The 23855-nt window shown below is 43.8% G+C and overlaps 1 protein-coding gene across 6 annotated transcripts; it reads left to right on the top strand.

Moving 5' to 3' along the window:
* The first annotated feature begins 6212 nt into the window (after positions 1 to 6212).
* PRDM4 (PR/SET domain 4) lies at positions 6213 to 23784 on the top strand. Of its 6 annotated transcripts, XR_011697437.1 has the most exons (14): positions 6213 to 6428; positions 7645 to 7778; positions 8433 to 8618; positions 10659 to 11453; positions 14551 to 14700; positions 15180 to 15254; positions 15902 to 16020; positions 16768 to 16853; positions 18099 to 18226; positions 18770 to 19084; positions 21464 to 21632; positions 22294 to 22431; positions 22621 to 23015; positions 23176 to 23784. XR_011697437.1 is itself a non-coding variant. In XM_071551654.1 (13 exons), exons 1-13 carry the CDS (start codon positions 6418 to 6420, stop codon positions 22928 to 22930), a joined length of 2616 nt encoding a protein of 871 aa, XP_071407755.1. In that variant the 5' UTR covers positions 6213 to 6417; the 3' UTR covers positions 22931 to 23784. The 6 variants fall into 6 exon arrangements, 5 of the variants coding, with proteins under 5 accessions (XP_071407755.1, XP_071407756.1, XP_071407757.1 ...); XM_071551654.1 differs by having other exon boundaries at positions 22621 to 23784; XM_071551659.1 differs by lacking the exon at positions 6213 to 6428 and adding an exon at positions 6570 to 6751 and having other exon boundaries at positions 22621 to 23784.
* Positions 23785 to 23855: the final 71 nt, after the last annotated feature.

The following is a 23855-nucleotide window of genomic DNA, read 5'->3' as shown; positions in this document are numbered from 1 at the left end:
CTCTGCCCTGCAGGCTGCAGTTTCCTTCAATGTTGTATAATAACTCAGATCTCAAAGCACAGCTAACAACTCATGAGGTCCACTCTGCTTGGAAATCAGCTCTAAGTCTTGTTGTTTTTATAGATGTAGGATGCCAGCTAATGTACAGACAGGTTTTGAGGACCATCACTCCACACTTTAAACCCTTCTTTGCCTCTGATCTTCATATTTCAAAAGATAATAAGAGGGTTCCTGTGTATTCTTTTTCTCTCCACTTGAAATTATGACCGTAAGAGTTAATGCCAAACATAAATAATCTTCCAGGCTCTAAACACTCGTCATGTATTGTAATCCACGATATCGTTTGATATAATTGTCTCCAAAAGATGGGTAATTTGCAAAGTTTACAGGGATCTTCAAAGTTTTGGCAGAACTCCTCCCTTTCAGGAACCAAAGATCCTCTGTCATCTGAAAACTACCCAAAGGCTTTTCACAATGAAATCCAAAAGGCAACTGCAAGCTTTGTTGTTTCGGCTGCTCTGGTCTAACTGAAACAGCTCACAAGCAGTTTGCAAAACTTATATGGCATGTCTCTAGCTTTCTGAGGGAGCAGAGAAATCTTCAAAGGAAAGAGTGCTCTCTTGTGGTTGCAAGTCATGTCAGTTCAAGAATGCAATACTTGCTTTCTTTGCCCCAAGAGAGGCTCTTTCAAAAGTGTGAATTTCACAAATTGAACAGGAGGATTTTCAAAAAATCTTCAACATTTTGAGTGTTTCTGCATATTGTAGGAATGTCCTGGTCATCACTGTGAGCACCTACCTCAGACAGACAAACAGAAAGGTGATGCCCCGGTAGCCCAGGGTGTAGCTGTTACTAGATGTTTATATAGGTATTGGCTTACCTGATGGACCCTACACACTGCTTTAATGGCTGAGCTGAAAGTCCCTCTTGAGTCTTCCAGACCAATGCTATACCCTCCAGTTTGCCTGCAGCTTGTCAAAGAAAAGAGGTGGACTAAAGACAAGGACTTTTGGCAGTATAAGATCATAATGTCCTAGTCTGTGCCTTTCCTCTGAGATACCCTGTTGTGTTAGGATCTTCTCCTGTACCAACTTGAGGGCCTTGACTTTTCCCACATTTCTTGCTGTTCAAGAGCTCCATAGTTACAATTTTTTCTTGAAAGCACAACTTCACAGTAAACTGAGTTTCCTTTTTTTGGCCACCATCAGTCTGGGGAGTTGAACATTTGGTGTGGGAGAGCTGTGGGAAGGGACAGACGTGAAAAGGTACAGGCACGTAGGCTCTATTAAAACTGTTCTTTTGCTCAAAGTGAAAGTTTCCACCCTGTTCAGTCTTTCATGCCAAACTGCCTCAGAAGTGTGAGTAACTGAAACAACATCCTCCACTCTGACTAACACATCTACAGTCTGGCTGAGTTAGAAACTAACAGCAATGATCTTGGCATGCATTTTCAAGTCAGTCGTTGTGTTTTTGCTGGCCTATTTTGCAGCTTCAAAAAACAATGGCAACCTTCAAAGCATGATGATCACACAGGCAGACTGTTCCAGACATGACTGAGAGCAGTTCTGGACAGTGGCTTATGCTGGGGCAGAATCAGCACCAAAAGGGCTCAAAATCCGGGACAACTATCCATTTACTTTCACCTCCATCACTAACATTGACTAGCAAGAGCTGGTGTTTGAGGCTGAAGGCTTTGTAGTACCACCTAAGAGTTAACTAATGCTTTTCATGTGGGGTTGAGATCTTTTCCAGTTACAAATAAGTACCTTCCTAAAATATGTGCCATAGCTCAGATGAAATGGGTGTGAGGTTAAAATTACTGGGGAACATCCCACGGTATGTATAATTCGTTTCAGATCAAATAATTGAGAGTTTTTCTGCCTTTTAAAAGTCTTTGGAAATGGTCGATCAGGATGGACTTTTCAATATCACTTGCACTATAAACTGTGTTCTCCAGAAGAAATGTTTTCAGAATAGAATGCTTAAAAGAAAATAACTCCTTCACTGTAGTGCTAAGGTAGGCCAGGACTTTAAGTTTTCTTAAAACAAAGAGGATGTTGACCTCTAAGCAAGTACTTGAAGCAGGAAAAGGACCCTCAATCTGCTGTCATCACTGGATTTAAAACGCTGCTCTCTGGCAGTATTCCTGAAACATGCCTCTCGGGGTTCTCAGCTGCCAGATCATTTCACAGCTCTCCATGACCTTGCCAGCAGTCGAGCCATGTTCAAAAGGCAGGGTTACATTGCAGTTCTGTCATGCAAATGCCCTATGCCCTGCTGCCAGACCTCTTTTCCGTGTTTACTGTAAATGCAGGCCACCAGCACTCCCCACGGTGTCAGAACTGCACCTGTGCTGAACAGGCATCTGCTCTCCTGACAGAAAAATCCATGTTGCTAATCCTTTAGAGAAATACATGAAGAAAAATTACAGATAAATGTTAATTAGTTATCTGAATGATTGAAGCTGATCTCATATCAAATGGACTCAGAAGTCTGGATTGGTTTGTGTGCAAAGGAAATAAGAAAATATGCCACAGGCTTTTGATGAATGTGGTATCTTGTTGACAATCTCATGTCACTTGTTTGGAAAGGGATTGGCCCCTGGGCAGAGAGCCAGAGAAAGGCCAATGCACTTTACATCCTACTGAAGGTTGCAGGATTAAAGCAATGTATCCTTCCTACTGACTTCTGCACAAAGCAGGCTGTTCTCCACAAGTCTGCACATGCAGACACAGTGACAGTAGCAGGACTGGCCCACCAAAAAGAAAGGCTAATACACATTCTTTTCAATTTTCAGAGTAGGTTAAGACTACATGGGTAATGCTTCTCTTCTAAGATAAGCCTTTCATTTTCTTTCTTACACTTTCTCCAATTAACTCCTTTTCACACCTTCGTCTGGATGATGCTTTGACTCCAGAATGCAATATTTTCCATGCTGATAGAAAGCAGATGGCCTGGTTTGCTTTCCATGTGGTAGAAATCAGATGTTGTTCACTACTCTACAATGGCAGAGGTCATATTGTTTGTATACGTGTTGTATGGTTAGTTGGGGGGGCGTGGTTTGGTTTTGGTTTTGTTGTTTGGGGTTTTGTTTTGGTTTTTCAACGCAAAGTCTAAACGGGGATGCCGGAAGATTCCCTACACACTCCATTGTCTATGTATGGCATTTGAACAGGTTCCCTTCCTTCTCTTTCTTTTTACTTCCCTATAAGCACTTAACTACCCAGCTAAAAGAAATAGAAAATATTTCTGACATATCAAAAAAACCCCAAAAACCATTAAGGCATCTCTCTTGCAGATATAATTTAGTTGTGGTTTTAATTGCATATATCCTAGCACATTATCTGTAAGTATGTAAGCTTTGTACAAAGAAAGCCTCAACATGTTCGCACTCCCACAAAACCCATGAATAACACTATTGACATTACACAATGATTGCTTTGAATTACTTTGAATTACTCAAAGAAACAGATTCTCCTTGACCCTGTGCCCCTCTGTGTCTGGAAAGAAAGTCATCGGTGGAAATCTTGTAGTAGAAGCAAAAGAGTCAGCTGAACACAGGCAAGTCCACCTACTTCCAAAAAGATGATGTCTGAACTATTTTATCTGTGGACATTACTAGAAAGGAGGAAGAAAATCCATGGGGAGTTTGAAAAGAAACTCTCAAACATTGTACGTTTCTTATATTTTACTGTGCTGTACCTATACTAAACTGTAGTATTTATTATACATATCATAGTTTGTCTAGGCTGCTGCAATTTATTAACAGATATAAAAATATGCAATTAAGAGGTTCTCTTGGAAACTGCACACTACAGAATTAGAGTAATAATTTCACTCGAGACAGATACAGGAATACAAGATTGAATAGGTTTGTGTCTCTCTAATCCTGTTCTATCCTTAAGCACAGGCCTTTTCTTTTCCAGACTTACAGTCAGTAGTGAAAGCTGCACATAAACTACCCAGGTTTCATACTGTGACTATCACCAACATACAGACCTGCAAAGTGCTGACAAGCCAGTAAAAGGTGGTGAGAAATTTGAATTTTTGATGTTAAAAATTTGGCTTCAACCATTGTTTTTTGCATAATCTTCATTCCAGTGCAATTCTGCTTGCTCTGAGAAAGAACCCAGAGGCAGATTTGCAACAACAGAAGAGAACTGATTGTACCAAGATGTGGGCATGGTCCAGCAGGCACTTTGGCTCACGCTACAGAGAAGGGCTGAAGGGTGCTTACTGCATCTGTTTCCTCTGTGGTTTCATGAGTCTCCCTTATCTCTTTTACTATGTCTCCAGGATCTGAAGATGATTTGAAAAATAGCTTGGCAATTTGTTCTACACTCAGCAAGCACCACTATAAATGTCAATAAACTAAGCTTTCAGGACACATAGTGCAGTTGTCATATCAAAACACTTCACATATAATAAAAGTGTTTGGTATATAAAAAAATATCTTCCCTTGCAGAAGAAACAGTTCCCAAATGTGTTTTATCACAATACCTTGGGCATGCAGCATACATTTCTGTAGACACAGATTAGTTTTTCATTCTGTGACACTTCATATTATCACTGGCTTCCTTTGATACTTGTGCTTTAAACTGGTAGTTAAGATATCATGCCTTCAATGGAGTAAAGTGACTACAAAAAAAGCTGGAATCTCGAAGGACTCACATTTGACAGTAGTAAAAAACCACTCTTATCTCTGTATGACTACATCCAATCTGGCTCATAGGCTCAAAGTATTACTTTCAGCTCAGATAGCTGAAATAGCACGAGGATTTCAGCACCGGGGCACTTCTGCAGGAGAATTACACTATCATAATTGGCATTAAGACAAGCTGAGGGCTTGGGATAACCTGCATTTGAGGACAGAACTGAGATGTACTGAGTAAAACTGTGTAGTTGTAAGGATAAGAACCAAAACTGAACATTACCTGTGTGTTAGGGAAGAGACTTTTGAGCTTGTAATCATTCACTGTAGTGTCTGTGAATATGTGCTACTACCCAGACAAAAGTGAAACACACATAAAGCCCCCATCACAAGGCCAGCAGGCCCTAAAAACCTGAGGACTTGATGATTTTTTTCTTGACTTGATGAAATAATGTTTGTGGGCCAATTCAGATACAGTCAGTCATGGTTAGGGTAAGGATTAACTGGCTGAGTGGAGGAGAGGTCTTGGGATATATGGTAAACTAAACTAGGTCATTCTTTTGGTCACAAATGACCGAGACCTGGATTCACTTTGCCTAAATGTGCTACTTTAGGTGTTACATATTTAGACAAACCAGTTCTGGAGCCGCAGTTACAGGCCACAGACATAGAAAGGCAGCTCCGAAGGAAATTCTTCTCACACATCAGACACCTACCCTGGGGTGGGATGAAGCGCTCTCTGCAATAGACTGTTTCTCTCCTTCAGCTATAGAGTTTGAAGAACCAGTGTATTCAAGGTGTTTAACTTTGTGGCAGGTAAAGCCAAATGAGGAGAGCATGTTTCCACCCCTAGAAGAACTAGCAGGTCTGTACTGTACTGGAATTACACTTCCAGATCCTACATTTAAGTCCTTTAGATATGGAATGACTCTTATGGATCCCACATTTACATTCTTTAGATCAAAAGAGAGCAGAAAGAAAAATATTGAGTTTCCTCCTTTGTAGGTACCTTATCGAGGGATGTCTCATGTAATGAGGTACCATTTAAGTGTCAGGCACAACCAAATCACCAGTGATTGCTTTTAAACACCAGGGTGTTTCAGGAAGCAGCTGTTCACCTCGGCACTTAAGGAACGTGGAGATGGATTTGATCCACGTGTCAGGCGACAGCAAAGCCACAGAGCTACGTGCACACACCGAGAGATTCCTTTCAATGCTCCTTAGCCGGAATGGTACCCGTGAGCCATAAATCACCTTAGAACTGAGCGGCACTGCCCAGAGAAGGCAGCTGGGCACGGACGGTCTGGTGGTGCCAGAGAACACGACACACAGCCCTCCAACGACAGCAGACAGAGAGGATGTGGTGGGAAAGCAGTGAGACAGCTGGGAATGTTGTGTGGGAATACTGTGCGGATAAACCGGAGCAGGTCGCACCGCTGAGGAAGCAGGCGGCCTGCGCACCCCGGCCGGGCTCCAGCGGGGCTGGGGCGGGCGATGCGCGGCCTCGGCCCGGGGCGGGGGCGCCGCTTCCGCCGCCGAGCGCCACGGCCAGGAAGCGCCGCCGAGCCCGCCGCCATCACCGCCCGCTCCCGCCTCCCCGCCCGGCCCGCGCCGCCCGGGGCCCGCCCATGAGGCGGCGGCGGCCGCGGCGGTGTCGGCCGGGCCGTGCCGGGGACCGCAGCCGGGGCCGGGGGCAGGCGACGCGCCGGGGCTGAGGGCCCCGATGCGGCTGCGGGCGCTGCGCCGCCGGAGAAGCGCCGGGCCCCATGCACCCCAGGTGAGCGCCCCGCGGGAGCCGGGCGGGGCACGGGCGGCACCGCGGCCGAGGGGCCGAACACGGGGGGGCGTCCCTGGAGCGTTCAGCGCCTCCCGCAGGCCCCGGGGGCGAGAGGGGTGGTTCCATCCCTTGGGTATCGCCATCCTCAGCAGCAGCCGCTTGGGCGGAGGGGTAAATGCCCTTCCCTGCCCTGCCCTGCCCCGCCGGGTCAGCCGCAGCCCTCGGCACCGTCCCCGCGGAGCCGGCCCTGGCGGCAGGGGCAGAGCGGTGCGGGAGCGGGGCAGGGCAGGGCACTGCCAGGGGCAAGGGCAGGAGCAGGGCAGGTAAGTGCGGGGGACAGAGGCAGGGCAGTGCCAGGGGCAGGGCAGTGTGGGGGGCAGGGGCAGGGCAGTGCGGGTGGCAGGGGCAGGGGTAAGGCAGTGCGGGGGGCAGGGGAGGGCAGCAGCGGTGGGAGGGCCAGCTCAGCCCTGCGGGTGGCAGGTGGGCTGCGAGGCTCTGTGAGTGGACTCTATGGGCCCCTTCCAAACTGAGATCCTTCGCGGTTAGCTTGCTTGAGTTCGATGCATTTGGCTGTTTGTTGCTGGATGAGCAGTACCTTTCCTTACGGGAGCGGCAGCCCGAGATCCATCTCTCCATCAGTGCTGCAGCACCTGGGCCTGCTGCTCGCAAAGGCCATGTGAGGGACCTGGCCAGCGTGAGGGGTGTTGTGTCTCCTTTCCAGGGTTGTGGCTGCTGCGGGGGCAGCTGGTCTGCCTGGCCCTACGAGCTGCTGGTTAGAGCTGGTGTGTGGGCAGAGCATAGGCCAGGCAGAGCTTGCAAAGTTGTGACAAGTGTGAGTCGACTGCATCTCCTTGGTCTGCGTATTTGTGAGATTCAGCTTGCAAACTGATCTGCGTTCACAATAGTTTACTCACAGTGGCTTTGACTGCTAGGAGTAAGACTGTGTTTTCTGGATGGCAAGCTATGGTCTGTGGTCTGATTGTTATTTTGAACTGGGTTTTAATCCTTATTATTGGTATGTAATATGATCAGTATGTATTGATGATGATGTGATGACAGTGTGCTTTATGTGCTTTTTAAGGCAGAGCTTTTATGTGCCAATGCCAGAGTTTTTTTGCTCAGCCCTTCCTCACCACAGTACAGTCAGTAATGAGGAATGCTCTTGTGTCTGTTTCGTTTTCATTTTCCTCCTCCCCTCTCTGTTCTCTGGCTCCAGAATGAATGAAATGAACTTGAGTCCTGTAGGGATGGACCAGCTGACCTCATCCTCTGTGAGCAATGCCCTGCCAGTCTCGGGGAGTCACTTGGGGTTGGCAGCGTCACCCACTCACAATGCCATACCAGCACCAGGTAATGGGGAAATGTCCCACAAAAGCTATTGCAGCTCATGCTCTGTGTTTTACTGTCACAGGAATGGCCATAACTGAGTAGCAGGGCTCGCTCTGATAGCAAATCATACCTTTAGCAGGTAGTGAGGTGATGTTGAGTTGGGGAAGGGTAGACCGTGAACTGTTGCAGGTGTGGGCAAAGCAAAAGTAATGGGTGCTGATGAGGCTTACAGCTTAGTGACAGCCTTGTTTTGTTCTAATGGAGTGGTTTGCACTGTGGATGAGTAGTAGCAGAATTCTTTGAAATACAAACTGTACCTGAAAATCTGTCTCCATCTATGTCTAACTTCTCTCAGGTGAAAATAATGATTTTTCACCTGTAAAGCAAAACTGTTTTCTTAGTTCTTCTTTTCAAGGGGCTACACAGACAGAAGTCCATTACAATTGTGAAGTAGAACTAGCAGACGTATCCAAAAAAAAAAATCCAGCCATATTCAGGCATGCCTCTCAGTACTGTGATAACTAGTCGTTTCTTTGAAGCTTGCACATTACTTTGACAGTACCATTCTGTATTTCCATGCAGGGAGAGCTTGTTTGGAATTAGTAGCCTCTTCATTACTTTGTTCATAAATTCAAGTAGTTCTGTTGAAATTTAAACTGGCATTTTCTCTTGCAGGCTTGCCTGTTGCAATTCCAAACTTGGGCCCCTCCTTGAGTTCCTTGCCCTCTGCTCTGTCTCTGATGCTCCCTATGGGTATTGGGGATCTAGGAGTGATGTGTGGTATACCAGAGAGAAACTACACCCTACCTCCACCACCATACCCTCACCTGGAGAGCAGCTATTTCAGACACATTCTACCTGGTAAGTGGTCTGGTGCTGATGGATGGGAAAGGAAAGAGAAACTGTTTGAAGAGCTACCTGTTTCTGTCCTGAAGCAGGCAAGACTGACTATTTTGCAGAGCTGTTATTTCCCTGAGTGTGTCTGGAGACTGTTGTGTCATTTACACAGCTTTATTTTCAGGTATCTATTGCTGTACTTGTGAATTAAGAGAATTGCAGGGCATTTTATATTTAAACCAAACCTTTGATTGCTACTCCTGCTTTTCTTTTAAGATTAAAAGAAAATAAAGTGTGCCTGGTTTCTGTCTCCAGTAGCTTCTAGTTTGAAAGCTGCTTCTATTGTCCTGTAGTCTGAAGCCATACTTCATATGTGCACAATGGTAGGTCAGAATAGTTCAAAGCTCAAAAAGGCAAGCCCATCAGCTGAGGAGTCTGGGCTCTTTCCCACCTCTTTAGCCCATGGCACATTAGTTCTTCATTTTTGTTGAAGGTTGATTTCCAAAGGCCTAACATACTGATTTCTATCTTGGTTCCTCTCTCTCATGTGCTTAACAGTATAAATGTAGAATTTTACATGTTAATATATGAAGACACAGAAACTGGAGCTTTAAATACAGTCCTTGTTTTGTTTTGTAGCTAAGATTGACAGAGTGGAAGGGGTACTTAAGCAACTTCAAGGTGACCCAGTGGGTGTTGTTGGTTCAATTTAGGTTAGAAAAAAAATGTAGCAACCCAGATCTCATCCAGCTTCCTGTTGACTAATGGCTGAATTTTCCAGCTGTTAGGAGTAACCTTTCCTACTGCATAACCTACCTGCTTATTTAGTGGGCAAAAAGTAGACAAGGAGACAATGCATTAGGACCAAAAGTATTTCCCATTCTTCTGAGCTTGAGTAACCTTTCTAGTCCTGTGATGTTTAGTCTGATGTTTCACAGGGCTCTTCCATCAGTTATCTTGCTGCCTTCAGGGGTCCTCCTTGTTCAAGGCACAAGGCAGCATTGCATGCAGAAATATTTGATCCAGCTGATTAAATTAAACTGTCCATTTCTTGGCTTAGTCATTTTTAATGGGATTATGCTGCAGAAAGAATATCCATGCTTGCATACTTGTAATAAGAGACATATTTCCATGGAAGACTCTTAGAGAACAAATGGCTCATAGGGTTGAAGGCCAAAAAGGAATATGCTGACTCAGATCTGGCAGAATCTGCAAGATCTGCCTCTCTCTCTGCTGAAAATACTGTTTACTTGGATGTGCTGATGTATTTTGTCCAAAGATATTGTTTTGTTTTAGTATGTAAATACAGGTTAGTGTTTCTTCTTGAGTTCCAAAGTTGTTTGATTTTGAGAAGCTTTCCAGAACTACATCCAATAAAGATGTTGGGGTTTTTTATTTAAATTTAACCAAGCTGTTGTTTTAGGAGAAACAACATACTTCTCATGTAAGGAAAAAGAGCAGATGACTCACGGTATCTGTGAGAGCCCTTATCAGTGCCCTTCAGAATTGCAATTGATGATCTTTGAGATGGACAGTTGTGCCACTCAGTCTTAGAGGAAGGAAGTTGTCATTATTAAAACTTAAATGCCTAAGCAAAAATTATGTATCCTGGAGGATTGTTTCTTCTTCTACCAAAGATGACCCAAAGATTATCAAATCATAGATTCCACTAGCAGTCCTTCATCTTTTTTGAGCTGCTTCTTGAGAATGAAAAGTAAAGTCTCAAATATGAACAACCTCTTTCTGATTCAGTCTTTGTGCTCAGGAGCCAAGGTTGAATTCTGCCAGAAACTTGGCTGTTCGGAGTTTGAGAAATAACTAGAGATTTGCTGTGTGGAATGGAAGCTCTGAATTTGTTGTCAAATGATACTTTGACAAGAGTGTTGGGTTGGCATATGTTTGTGAGCCATGTTTTAGAATTAGTGCATTTTAATCAGAGATAATGTAGAGAACATGTCTTCAGGGATCTGGGTTGCAATGTACTCTGCTGCAATTGATTTTTGTTCAAGATTTGAAAACTGAAGTAATCTCACTGTCTTCTTTTTCTCCCTCTCTTACTATCAGGTATCTTATCCTACTTGGCTGACAGACCACCACCTCAGTACATCCATCCCAACACTATAAATGTTGACAGCAATCCAGCATTGTCAGTCTCCAACAATCCCTCAGCCCTGGATCCCTACCAGCCCAGTGGAACCGTGGGGCTGGAACCAGGGATTGTCTCCATGGATTCCCGGACAGTGAACACACACGGTCCTCAAAATCTGCATCCTACTGACAGCCATGAGGTAGCACTGGATACTACAATCACCATGGAGAGCGTTTCGAGGGTGACCAGCCCCATCTCTACAGATGGGATGACAGAGGAGCTTACGATGGATAATGTAGCCGGGGATCATTCGCAGATCCCAAATGGCTCCCAGAGCCATGAACCTTTAGCCGTAGACACAGTAGGGAGTAACTTGACACCGGACGCTGTGGGACACGGTGGTGTCATTCCCATTCATGGTAGCACTTTGGAACTCCCTGTCGTCATGGAGCCCGACCACATTGTGGGGCGGGTGACAGGGATAGCAGACAGCACACTAAATGACTCCATTCATACTGTGGCCATGAGCACCAACTCCGTGAGTGTGGCGCTCTCTACCTCACACAACCTCGCTTCCCTGGACTCAGTAGCCTTGCATGAAGTGGGCCTCAGCCTTGAGCCAGTGGCGGTGTCTTCCATAAATCAGGAAGTAGCCATGGGACCAAGTCACGTGGATGTGTCTGCAGACAATCTTGCCTTTGTACCATCCTCTCTGCAAATGGAAGACTCCAATTCGAACAAGGAGAATATGGCAACGTTGTTCACCATATGTGAGTGGACATTTCCTGCTTTCTTGGGGTGGTGGTTGTCATGTAGCTGTTGTCAGGTGGGATGACAGGACTCTTGTTGCTAGTCTTACAGATTTATGGTGAAAGAAACATAGTTCCTTAACAAGTCCACAGAATTTGCAGTGCCAGATTAACTGTGCTGAAATGACAGTAGTTGGAAGTAGACATAGCAAGATATTTTAGTATAATTCTCTTTGTATCTATCTCCCATGTTGCCTTGAGGTTGAAAGGTGAGTCTTTATGAACCTCTTGCCTTTTGTGGATATGCAGATATTACCCATTGAAATGAGACTTTAGTGTTTTTAAAGTCACATCACAAGTGACTCTTCTTGGTGCGTGAAAAATACACAACACCAACACAAGCCATACATTCCAACAAGTGGGTATAATTGTCGATTATGACGCTGTGTGATTTTGCAGAATTTTTATTAAAACATGAACAAGCAGCATGAAAATGTTCTCAACAGGACCTGCTGGGAAAAAAGAGCAGAGAGCAGAGAGGGAAGGAACTTTTTCATATTTCTGATTATTCTCATCAAAGGACTTTATTCCAGAGGTTTGCTGGTCTCATAGGAAGAGAGGAGCACTGGGTATTGTACTCTCAATCCTGTTACCGATCAAGGAGTGGTGTTTGAGAACTGTGAATTTCTCATTTGCTTGGACAGAGATTTGAACTTTCACCTGCAGCATGTCTGGATTCCTGCCACTGAAGCATAAGGCCAGCTTTTATATTCATTTTTATTCGCTGTGGTAGCATTGCTGAGGGCTGCTCTTCATGCAGTCTGGCCCTACAACTGCCAGAACCTTATGGCCAGCTTTGCCTGCAGAACATATTTTAAGAATTTGAAAGATACAGGGCCTTGGTTAGCAATGGGAGAGGTGCAGTTTAGTGCAAAGTGTCTAGTCTGGCATTTGAATTAAAACTTCCATTCAGGCGGATAAAATACAACCTAAATCAGGTGGGCATAGAACTATGATGAATTTACAACTCCTAGAGGAAGAGTTTTACAGTTAATGCACTTGGAAGTTCCTACAAGCATCTGTTGCATGTTGAACAATAACGATCAAAATACTGTGATATCTGACATGGTTGTGATGAAATCACTTCTCTTACTCAGAGTGAGATTGGAAGTGCCAGCTTATTGTTGCTATACATATACATAACATAGTCCTAAGCTGTTTCCCAGATGATGCTTCCCTTTGGTAGGATAGTAAAATGGCTGTTGCATGCCTGGTGCTTTCATGTGATTTGCAAAACAGATTCTTGACTGGGGAAGGTTTAAACTTTAACTTTGTGTTGTTGTTTTTAAACTTCTCCTGAACAAAACGTGGATTTGTGTCCAGACAGGTGACAGTAAGGACAAGGAGTTGGTTTAGAGCCCCTTGGTGATTTTACCTCACTGAAAGGCAGAAGGCAGTACCTTTTTCAGAAAAGTTTTTACGCTGTCATTTCACAGGAAATAAAAAGTGTGCCTTTGCTACAGCCCTGAATGTTTGTGACACTTTTAAGTAGCCCTTTTTATGGTCGTCTTTGTTGACAGCTCTGGATATCCAAATCAGAGAAGTAATCACACATTTTTTTCTTGCATTATTTGGCAAGGACAGGAATGGAAGGTATACTTCACTTTCTGTAGAATGTGAGATTTTTTTTCAGCTTCTTAAAAATGTATTAATCCCTGAACCTTTCCAAGTGGAAGTGTCACATGCCTAGAACTTTTCTTCCTCTGCCTCTCCTTGGAGCTAGTCCACAGACCTGTAGTGGGTGTATGTTAGGCAATGCTTAAAAGCAGCTGTTCCAAATAGTGGTTTTCATTATTCAGGTCTGGCTGTTGTCATTGCTTTACTCCTACATGTCATGTGTGCATATGAAGCAATGCTTATATAGGCTCTAGCTAATAATTTGAGTACCTTTCTATCTGTAATTGTGTAATTCCTCAAACTGTACTTTTTGGGGGTTCAGATTCTGGTATCCTGATGAATGAAGGGAGTATCTGAAAATTACCTTTAAACATGTAGGAATGGAGCTGCTGGTTAGGCCTGCTGAAGGCTAGTTCTGTGATAGTTCTTTTATACTAGAGCTGGGTCATCAAGAGGTGAAAGAAGGTCTTTGTGGAGATCCTGATTCGTTAGCTGAGTATCCTCTTCTTCAGAAAGATAATGATTCATCAGGAGAGTGGTTGTGGAGTAGGTGTTGGTTGCTCCATCCATAGAGAATTAGAATGACATAGTTTTTCTAGATGAAATAATAATGATGAACTTTTCTCCAAAATTTATTAGACTTAAGACTTTCAGTGGTTTCTTTTTTAGCAGTACTTCTGCCAAATGACAGATTGGGAAAGTGATGGTACTGATTCTTCTTGGATTTTCGGTTTTGTTCCATTCAGGAGCACACTTGCACTGTATGAGTTTAGTGCAGTGAATCATTCAAAAGCAACAGTGAGGTGAGGTTTTTGCTGCTGTGAAGATTTACACGTTGTCTGAATTCAATTGGGGGATGGGGAATTTGTGGTTCAAACTAGAAATATCTTAGAAAGAAGACGTTACTGTCCCTTTGAATGGATATCTTTGAGGTTCTACTTGCCAGAAATGTTTCTGGTAAATTCCAAAAATGTAACCAGTTAGAAAGTATTTGGTTTGGTATGTCTTAGATTTTTCTGCTAATAAAGTTCATTTCACTAATTGAAAATGGTTCTTCCATCATCAGCATTACTGCCAGCTCTGGGGAGACTACCATCCATTTTGCAGTAGTTTTGATGAAGAGTGGACTCTGTCCCTTTGCTAGATTCCCCTGTAGGCATAGCCTGGAGTCTAAGTCATTAATTTACCATCAGGAAGGTAGGTGGAGATTCTAACATTTGACCTGAATTGGATAGGAACAGTGACATGTATGTCAGTGCCCATCTAACTGTAATAATTATGGTCTGTATTCTTCTGAGTAAAAGCTACTAAGTGGACAAGTTGAACCTGATGGAACCAGCCTTTGACAGGAAAAGAGCTGAAGCATATTGGTAGAGAGCTGATTGCACCGTGGGAGCTGTGGCATATTTTTAATCCATGCTGTCCTCTTCCCTCTCTGCAGGGTGCACACTGTGTGACAAGGCGTATCCATCAGACTGCCCCGATCACGGGCCCGTCACCTTTGTCCCTGACACCCCGATAGAGAGCCGAGCCAGGCTCTCCCTGCCTAAGCAGCTCGTCCTGCGGCAATCCATCATGGGAGCTGAGCCAGGTAAGAATCATAGTACCCTGTGTTTCTCTGCAGCAGCTTAAAATACACTCACTGCCTGAAATCCAAAACCAAACGGATATTAATGTGGGAAAAAAACACTGCAACAGAGAGGTGCTTCCCTCTTTTGTAATCACCCTGACTTAAATTATCCAAGAGCTACTTGTGCTCTGGTTACTGCTTAGACTTCGGCTATATTGTAGGGCTGCTGCCACAGAGTGAGGCACATCATAAGGTCAAGCACAAGCAAGGTATGGTGTTTATTTTTATCATGCTAAACAACCCAGGTGCAGGTTTGATAAGAAAATCCTGCAGCAGTTGCAGTTTGGGAGGAGGTAACAATTAGAAATAATAGAGGAGATTTCTGTGTACTCATTCATCAGGTTGGTTTGCTACCTGTGGGTCTTCTGGATGCTCTCAGTGGAGTATTGATCATGAGTGCCTCTGTTTTTTATCCCCCTTCATTTACATTTGGCATATAGACTGTGACCTTGTCATTGGATGTGGATCTTGTTACTCTATTTCACACCATTGTCACCTGGAAATTGAAGAGTACGGTAAGGATCTGAAGTCTAGAGAAGAATGTGATGATTGGCTTGCTAAGTGGTGCTGCTTGTTGAGAGTAAATTACATCTGTTCTTTTCAAGCCGCACTAGTTTCCAGTTTATTCCTAAAAGCTGTGCAGTGTGTTCATGTAGACCTTATATATATATAAGTGTTTAATAATAAATAATATACACGCAGGAATCCCTCTGCCCATGACAGAAATACAGCTGCCTCTGGGGAGAAATGCAGAAGCTGCTTAACAATGCCCAGCAACAATTCTGGAAATTCCTGGGGATTAGGTAGGCAAAATGTAGTTACTGAAACTAGTATTTTCTGCTTCTGCAGAAAGTGCCATGAAAACTTGAATTGGTACAAGTGGCTAGGATGTTAGTTTTATAGCTTACTGAAAATGAAATTACTTGCTTTTGACAAAATAAATATTTGTAAGTAGAACAAAGCGGCTCCCAGTAGTGTCATGTGGTGGTGGTGGTTCTTGTTTCTGCCTTAGGTGTGTTTCACATGTGAAGTAGAAGCTTTGATTATCTTATGCCTAGATACTACCCCTGGAGCATTATCTCATAAACCTCCCACTTCTTTATTCTGTCTGATTAAATGTTTAAGTAATTGATTTCTTCAGATTTTGGTCTTCTCCTGATAGGCGTGTGGACACGAGAAACCATTCCTGTGCGGACTTGTTTTGGACCTTTGATTGGGCAGCAGAGCCATTCTCTGGAGGTGGCCGACTGGACAGACAAAGCAGCCAGTCACATCTGGAAGGTCAGTGGGTGCTCTGGCTCACAGACTCTGCCAACATGCCTTTATCTGGTGAAAGCTACCACATGACACAGAAACTTCAACATTTTAATTCTTGCCAAAAGTCAAGAGTAAAGCAATTTGATTGTTTAATGCTTAATATCAGCATAACAGAGCTATATACCATGTAATATGACGGCAATCAATCCTGAAGTGCAAAAAGCTTCTTTAATGCCTTTTCTTTTAGAGGGCTATATGTGGTTTCCACTACTTGTGTGGAGTTGCAGCAGAGATTGTATATGATTTACTAGACAGCACCTGTTTGTTTTGTATCACTGTTAATTGAAAGTTCCTCTAGGTAATGAATGATTTGTTTTAGGAAAAAAGTGCTTTAAAGCTTTATTTTCCCCATCATTTCATGTTCAGAAAGTTAGTTCAATTTATATAAATAAAACATGTACTGTTGGCCCAGATATTATTATTCACAAGACTTGGTTTGTAATAAAAGCAGTCAAGTGCATTTATGCTGGGAGCTAAAGGTGGTGAGTGGGAAAGATGAGGATAAACAGGTTTTCTAGCCTCCTGGGTAGCAGGGAGGTCAAGATTCCCAAGTGAAGAGGAAAATAAGGAGTAAAAACAGGGCTGTGATCTTGGCAATGGAGACTTCCCAGTTTGTTCTAGGGAAACACATCCTCTCCCAAAGAAGCAGCTGCCTTTCACTGCATTTATTGCTGTGTTTTGTCCTAAGACTGCATTTGTTTTTCCCAATAGATCTATCACAATGGTGTTCTGGAGTTCTGCATCATTACAACTGATGAAAATGAATGTAACTGGATGATGTTTGTACGCAAAGCCAGGTGAGAACCACCTGTACTGTGCTAAGTATTGTTGAGTCTGAGCTGCAGGCTCCTAAGAGGCTGTACAGAACAGAGAAAGATAAGGATCACAGAATATTCTGAGTTGGATCACGAATCCAGCTCTTCAGTAAATGTCCCATATGGGGATCAAACCCATGACCTTGGGGGTCACCCTGCTGTAACCAAGATGTACTGGAGAGTGTGCACTGCTGCACTGCCTGCCCAGAAGGGTGGTGAGCTCAGGACCAAGGAACCTTCCAGAGTTACCTGGACATCTTGAACTGGTGGGGAGCATGAAACAGAATACACAGTCGAGAATGTTCCAGGAGGACTGGTACACATGCTGTGCCCAAACAGCCCCAAACCTGCCTACATACTTTGTTTTTCCTTGTTCTAAAGCTTTAAAAGAGGTTCTTTATATAGTAATTTACTGTGTATTAGGTTGTTACTGCTTTCTCTCTGATGCATTCCTTTAGGATACATCTGTGAAGGTGATGCTGATTGTCCTTTTGATTTTAATACTTCACTAGGAAAGTGTCCCTGGCTTCTTTTGGCCAAGTTCCAAGCTCTTACAGCTTGCAAAAGCTGTCCTTTTCAGTCTTTGTGTAGCCTACCATGAAAACTGTCCAGATTGGCTTAAATATTGCTCCATCTGTGGTCCACTGAGAAGGCTGAACATTTCCTATTGCTCTGTGACACAAAGTAGGTTTCTCCTGCAGTCCATTTCATTGCTTCCATATGCAGGAGTCGAGAAGTTAATGCTTGATCTCCCACTGCAGTTGGGCAGAACTTTTGCTGGTTTCAAATAGGAACAAACATACCCAAGATACTGCTTCAAAAGATCAATGACTACATCTTGGAAATGCTCTCTGAGAGGTTTTTTTTAAGATAATTTTTCTTTAATACATTATTGTATTTTCTCCCTCATGCATTCTATATCTCTTAAGGGAGTTAATATGAAAAATACGTAGATTTCTCTGGTTTCTTGGGAGATCATAAATTCTTCTCTCAGCCCACTCCAATGTGTATTAATAATTTTCTCAGCAGTGTTGTGAAAAATGCATCATGTGATGGAGTAGATTGGCTCTCAAGCAGGACAGAAGTGACAGGCATGAAAGTTTTTATAGTGTGCTGACAAGCAATGAGGTTCTCTCTTTACCTATTTATAGGAATTTCCTTCTTTTCTCTCTCAAAAAGTCAATACTTCTGGAGGGCTTTTATTCATGCTTCTTGTTACTGCCATAGGAACCGGGAAGAGCAGAATCTGGTAGCTTATCCTCATGATGGAAAAATTTACTTTTGCACCTCTCGGGACATCCCACCTGAACAAGAGCTTCTCTTTTATTACAGTCGGGACTATGCGCGACAGCTTGGTAAGTAAGTGCTCATTTTTGTTGGCTCTGCAGGGAGTGCTCAACTTGAATTCCATCACAGTGCCATCTCTGGGCACTGTGACTTGGGAGTGCATTGTGTTCCCTCTCAATTCCTACTGGTGCATGTCATAGTTTCCTTTTACATTTCCTGCCTAAAGACTACCATCACTTAAAAGAAACATTTCCCTATGTAACTCCACTGACCACGAGTAAAATACCACAATTTTGAAGAAAAAGCATTGTTTTTCTTCATCCGTTGCTAAGGGAGTTTTGCTGAAGGTCATTCTATCTCTCCCACCTTTGGTTGTGATAATTGAAATTTGGTGAAGCTGTGCTCAAAAGAATTTCAAAGTTTGGCCCCTGAAAGCATTTGAAATGACCTACCTAAAAGTGTTGAAAAGCAAGCACTGAAACTTAAAGGAACAAAGGTGAAAATCTCTCTAGCTGGCTTTGCCACCACAGACAAAATGTTAACATGGAACTTGCTCACGCTCTATTAGGCCTTACTGTGCTTCATTAAAAGTGATGCTTTTGTGCCCAAAGGTGTCCCTGAACATCCAGATGTGCACATCTGCCACTGTGGAAAGGAATGTGCTTCCTATGCGGACTTCAAGGCCCATTTGAGCAGCCATATTCACAACCACCTCTCCAGTCAGGGGCACAGCAGCAACCATGGGCCAGGCCATGGCAAGGAAAGGAAGTGGAAGTGCTCCATGTGTCCCCAGGCTTTCATCTCCCCTTCCAAGCTCCACGTCCACTTAATGGGGCACATGGGCATGAAGCCACACAAGTGCGATTTCTGTAGCAAAGCTTTCAGTGATCCCAGCAACTTACGGACACACCTCAAGATACACACAGGTAAGGGTTGGGGGCTTTATAGAGATGCCTGCGCTAGGAAATCAGTGGGGCAGGGTCTGTTTTCTGATTTCATGGCCAGCTGGCAGAGCAGAGCTTGTGTCCATAGATTTAAGCTCTTAGAAACACAGAATCACAGAATGTTTGGATTGAAAGGGACCTTTAAAAATAATATACCAAGCCTCCCTGCCATGGGTAGGGATATCTTCTGCCAGATCAGGTCACTCCAAACCCCATCCAACCTAACCCTGAACAGTTCCAATGGTGGGGCATCCGCATCTTCTCTGGGCAACCTGTTCCACTTCCTCACCACCCCTGTTGTAAAAAAAAGTCATCTTTATGTCCAATATAAATCTGTTTTCTTTCAGTTTAAGACCATTGCTCTTTGTCCTGTTACTGCAGGCCTTGGTAAAAACTCTCTCTTTCTTAAAAGCCTCTTTAAGTATTGAAAGGCTGCTGTAAGGTCTCCCTGGAGGCTTCTGTTCTCCATGCTGAACCGCCCCAACTCTCTTAGCCTGTCTTTATAGGAGAGGTGCTTCAGCCCTCTGATTATCTTCATGACCCTCCTTTGGATGAGCTCTGACATACCCACTGGAGACCCTGGAACTGGATGCAGTACTCCAGGTGGAGTCTCATAAAGAGCAGAGTAGAGGAGGAGAATCGCCTCCGTCAACCTGCCTTTCTAAGAGTGGCAGCATCTTGCCTGTGTACAGGAATGATCTTTAGTCCATGTTGATTGCACTTAATACCCGGACAGTGCCTGAGAGAGCACTGGTTGGTGTGGATAGGACTGAGCTGGGTCCAGTGGTGTGGGTGCTTATAGAACAGTATGTAGACCTGTGTTCTGGTTGATGGTGACATGCCTAAAAACACTGGATGATTGCATCTAATGGACTGCTGTTGGGAAGAAGTGTTGGCCTTCAGCTAGGAGACAGAAAACCTTTGTTCCCACACAGCAGGTCTAGTGCTGGTAGCTGTGATAAAACAAGGGTTCCTTTCTGCTCATGAGATCTTTCTTACTTGAATTGTTTGTCTTAAGGAAATGGCTAAAAACTGAAATTGGTACTGTTGGGTCAGACTGCTTGCTGTTGACTTCTGTGGACATTTGGATATCACTAGAGACTTGGGGGATAAAGGTGGAATTGCCAGCAAATCAGTGAATGAGCACTAACAGAGGAAAAGGAAATTGTGAAAGATTTTTCAGCTGTGTGAGAAGAGAATAAATATAAAAAGACATGGATTTAACAGTGAGGACATGGGAGAGGGTGAAGGTCAGGTTACAGCCAGCAACAGACAGTGTAGATATTACCGCCTTTTTTCAGTAAGGTTGAAATACCTATTGGGAATCACAGAATGCCAATTACAAAGCTGTAAAAGGAATATAACTGGAGATTTGGCATCCTCAAGTCAAGCATAGGAAGTTGTAGGCTCAGTAGTCAGTTTTAATAAACTGATCAAGTACAAATGTGATACACACAACCTCAGAATACTCAGGGGGGTTGGATTCAAGTGGTATTCAAACTTAGTCTGAATTCAGTGGCTTGCAGAGGTTTTGAACTGTTTTTGGCAAAGAATAATGGAAGAACTGCAGATAAGTGGAAAAATAGGATAAAACACAGAAGTTATCAAAGGGCCAATGAGCTTTATACGTGTGTGTGTGTTAGATAAGAGAACTTGTTTTTGTAGACAGAGGCAATGCAGCACATGAGATGTGGCTGGGCTCCAGTAAGGCATCAGATATGGTTCCCGTGGGAAACGGGATGTGGAGATGGGGATGTACTAATGTACAGTAACTGGATGGTTGCCATGGTTACTATTGCAAAGGAAGCTACTGCTGTTCTTACTGAAGCATTCATCTTGGGCAAGACTAGTCCTGTTAAGTGTTTGCCTGAATGTCTCAGCTGAAAAATTTACAGACCTGTTGGGAATGTTTTGACGTACAGAACAGGGAGGTACAGTTGGTGTGGAAGAAGCAGAAAGCCTGTCTCACAGGTAAGGCTGATGGACCATAAGCACTGGAGGAAGAGGAGTCAATGGTGTTTAGAAGGACAGAGTACAGGAACATTTATCACACAAGGGGCTCACTGGTTTGAAACAAGATCATGAAGTTGTTTTTTGGCTTGGGGGTGGGGCATGGGGTGGGAGATGAAAAGCTTTGGGAATGATGAAGTCTCAGATGCCCATTTTTTCCATAGCTGAATCTAGACTAGAACTATGTAGGCCTTTACACTGAGTCCGAAGGAACTACAGGAGGAAACAGGTCCTGCTCACAAAGAATCTGCCTTTTTTCAGGGTTAAATTTTATTTTTCAGCAGTGGTCAGGCTTGTTTGCTTCCTTGGGACACTGACTGTCAGTTTGTGGGTGTCTGTGTGTAATCCTAGGTCAGAAGAACTATCGCTGTACCCTCTGTTACAAGTCGTTCACCCAGAAGGCTCACCTGGAGTCGCACATGGTCATCCACACCGGGGAGAAGAACCTCAAGTGCGATTACTGTGAAAAGCTGTTCATGCGGAGGCAGGACCTCAAGCAGCACATACTCACTCACACACAGTAAGTGATCTCACAGAATGTGTTGGACTGGTCAGTGCAATAAATAATGAAGCAGAACAGCCGAAGAGACAATCTCCACTTTGCAACTTCGTGGCCTAGGGAGCAGAGATAGGTTCATCCTCTAAAATGACAGGGAAGTCAGTGTGGACAAAGTCCTTGTTTTACTGGCTGAAGTTGTCTAATTCTAGTGTTTGCAGTATTTTAATGACACAGTAAATTCCAAGCATGCTCCTTGTCTTGTGAAATGGCTGTCTGGAGTGTTTATCATTTAGAACAGAGAGGGTTGTTTGACTTATATTTCATTCTCTGCTGAGAACTGCATACACATCCCAACGTGACAACAAAAGACCATAAACTCCTCAGTGCTATTCTCACCAAGCAGCGTGTGAGTGAACTCTGCCTTTGTTTGCACTAGGGGTGGGGTGCAGCCGTTCCCAGCCTTTACTCCCTGCGGGTCTCACTCAGGCACTTGGTCTCTGCTCCTCCTGCAGGCAGATCCCCACCCACAGCCCTCTCTCAGGCCAAGGTTTTTGCTCTGAGAATCTCTCTGTCCTCCCTTAAAAGTTACTAGCCCAGAGTTAGTTCCTTTGCTTATTTAACTTTCAGCATCTGGTTTTTGTACTCACTTGGAATCCATTGGTGTTTCTGTCATGCTGCCTAGGAGACAGTGTAGTGCAGCGAGCATGAGCAGAGGCAGACAGACAGACTTTCATTGCTGCTTCTTCCTATGGCCTGAACCAGGAGCACTGCTGCTGGGAGGTTATTTTGCACTGTCATCCAAAGAATTTGTTGCAGTCTGGTAAGCGCCTCAAGCTTAGCATTTGCAGACTAAGGGCTGTTAACACTCAGCAGCTTTGACATCTTATTTCTTCCCTGTGCCCTGCCCAACCCCTCCCCCCACCCCATTTTGTGACATGGGCCTTAACCCGTATTTTAATAGTGTACCAGCTGCCTTGCAGGACCAAACTCACTCTTTTATGTCTTACAGGGAACGGCAGATCAAGTGCCCCAAGTGTGACAAGCTGTTTCTGAGGACAAATCACCTGAAGAAGCATCTCAATTCACATGAAGGAAAGAGGGACTATGTCTGTGAAAAATGCTCCAAGGCTTATTTAACCAAATATCACCTCACTCGCCACTTAAAAATATGTAAAGGCCCCACATCCAGCCTGTCAACCCCAGAAGAGGAGGAGGAGGATGATTCAGAGGAAGAATTAATAGACTCTGTGAGGACTGAAGACTGTAGGATTAACAATGGGGTCTATTCAACAGGTGATGCCCTCTCTGGACACAAATGAAGAAGAGAGGGAAATTTTCTTGGCTGTTTTTAGTAGGGAAGGAAAAAAACTCTTCCTTGTTTCCCCAGTCAACAGTGTTTGTCAGGTGAGGAGTTTTCCTTCTGTTTTGGTCTCCACACTACCACCACTTAATATACTCTGTAAACACTGCGACTGGATCATGCACGTGCAAGTGAAGAGTTGCTAAGAAGGAAGTGTGAGGCAAGGATATTTTTTCACACATGCTGTGCATACTTCTTTTCCAGATCACTCAGATTAATCCATCCAGTGCTGGGACATGTGACACACCTTGCATAGCCCTTGGAGCAAAGAGCCACAAACCAGAAATGTAGTTGAGCGATTGCAGTGACCTGTAAGCCAACTGTCCTTAACTGCCCAAGCCATGACATGAAGAGAAACAAACAAAAAATGGTGGTGACCATTGATGTATTTTGTTTTTTTAAAACCTTTTTAACTGAAGGATGTGGTTTGGCACAAAGCGAAGACTTAACAAGGCTCAGGTTTCCTTCTTAAAACTCTTTGGTTTAAAAAAAGAAAGGCCAGTGGAATCAGAACTTGCAAACAATGCTGTTACCCCACTACAAAAAAATCCAAGATTGGCTTTTGGATAACAGTTATTGCCTCCTCTCACTCAAGTCCACTAGAACATGTAAGAGCTAAAGACTGTATAGACTCAGTAAGGAAGACGGTTACAGATGATCAGGCAGCGTTTACAGTATGTATTACTCCTTGTGCTGTAAACCTTTTACCACCTAGACTGATAGGAGGGTTTGCTGCTAATATTATTTATGGAATGAAGATTATTACATTTGGTTGTTTCCTTTTGAAATCATTAAAAATGTGGCTCTACTCAACTGTTTTTTTAATATTGACATATTCTGAAAAAACATGTTTGTATTTCTATAATGATGCTAAGAGAAATAAC

Source organism: Pithys albifrons, chromosome 3 (assembly GCF_047495875.1).
Source record: "Pithys albifrons albifrons isolate INPA30051 chromosome 3, PitAlb_v1, whole genome shotgun sequence".
In the NCBI taxonomy this organism is placed as follows: domain Eukaryota; kingdom Metazoa; phylum Chordata; class Aves; order Passeriformes; family Thamnophilidae; genus Pithys; species Pithys albifrons.
The sequence above is the reverse complement of the archived record's forward strand: the minus strand, read 5'-3'. Positions and strand labels throughout refer to the sequence as shown.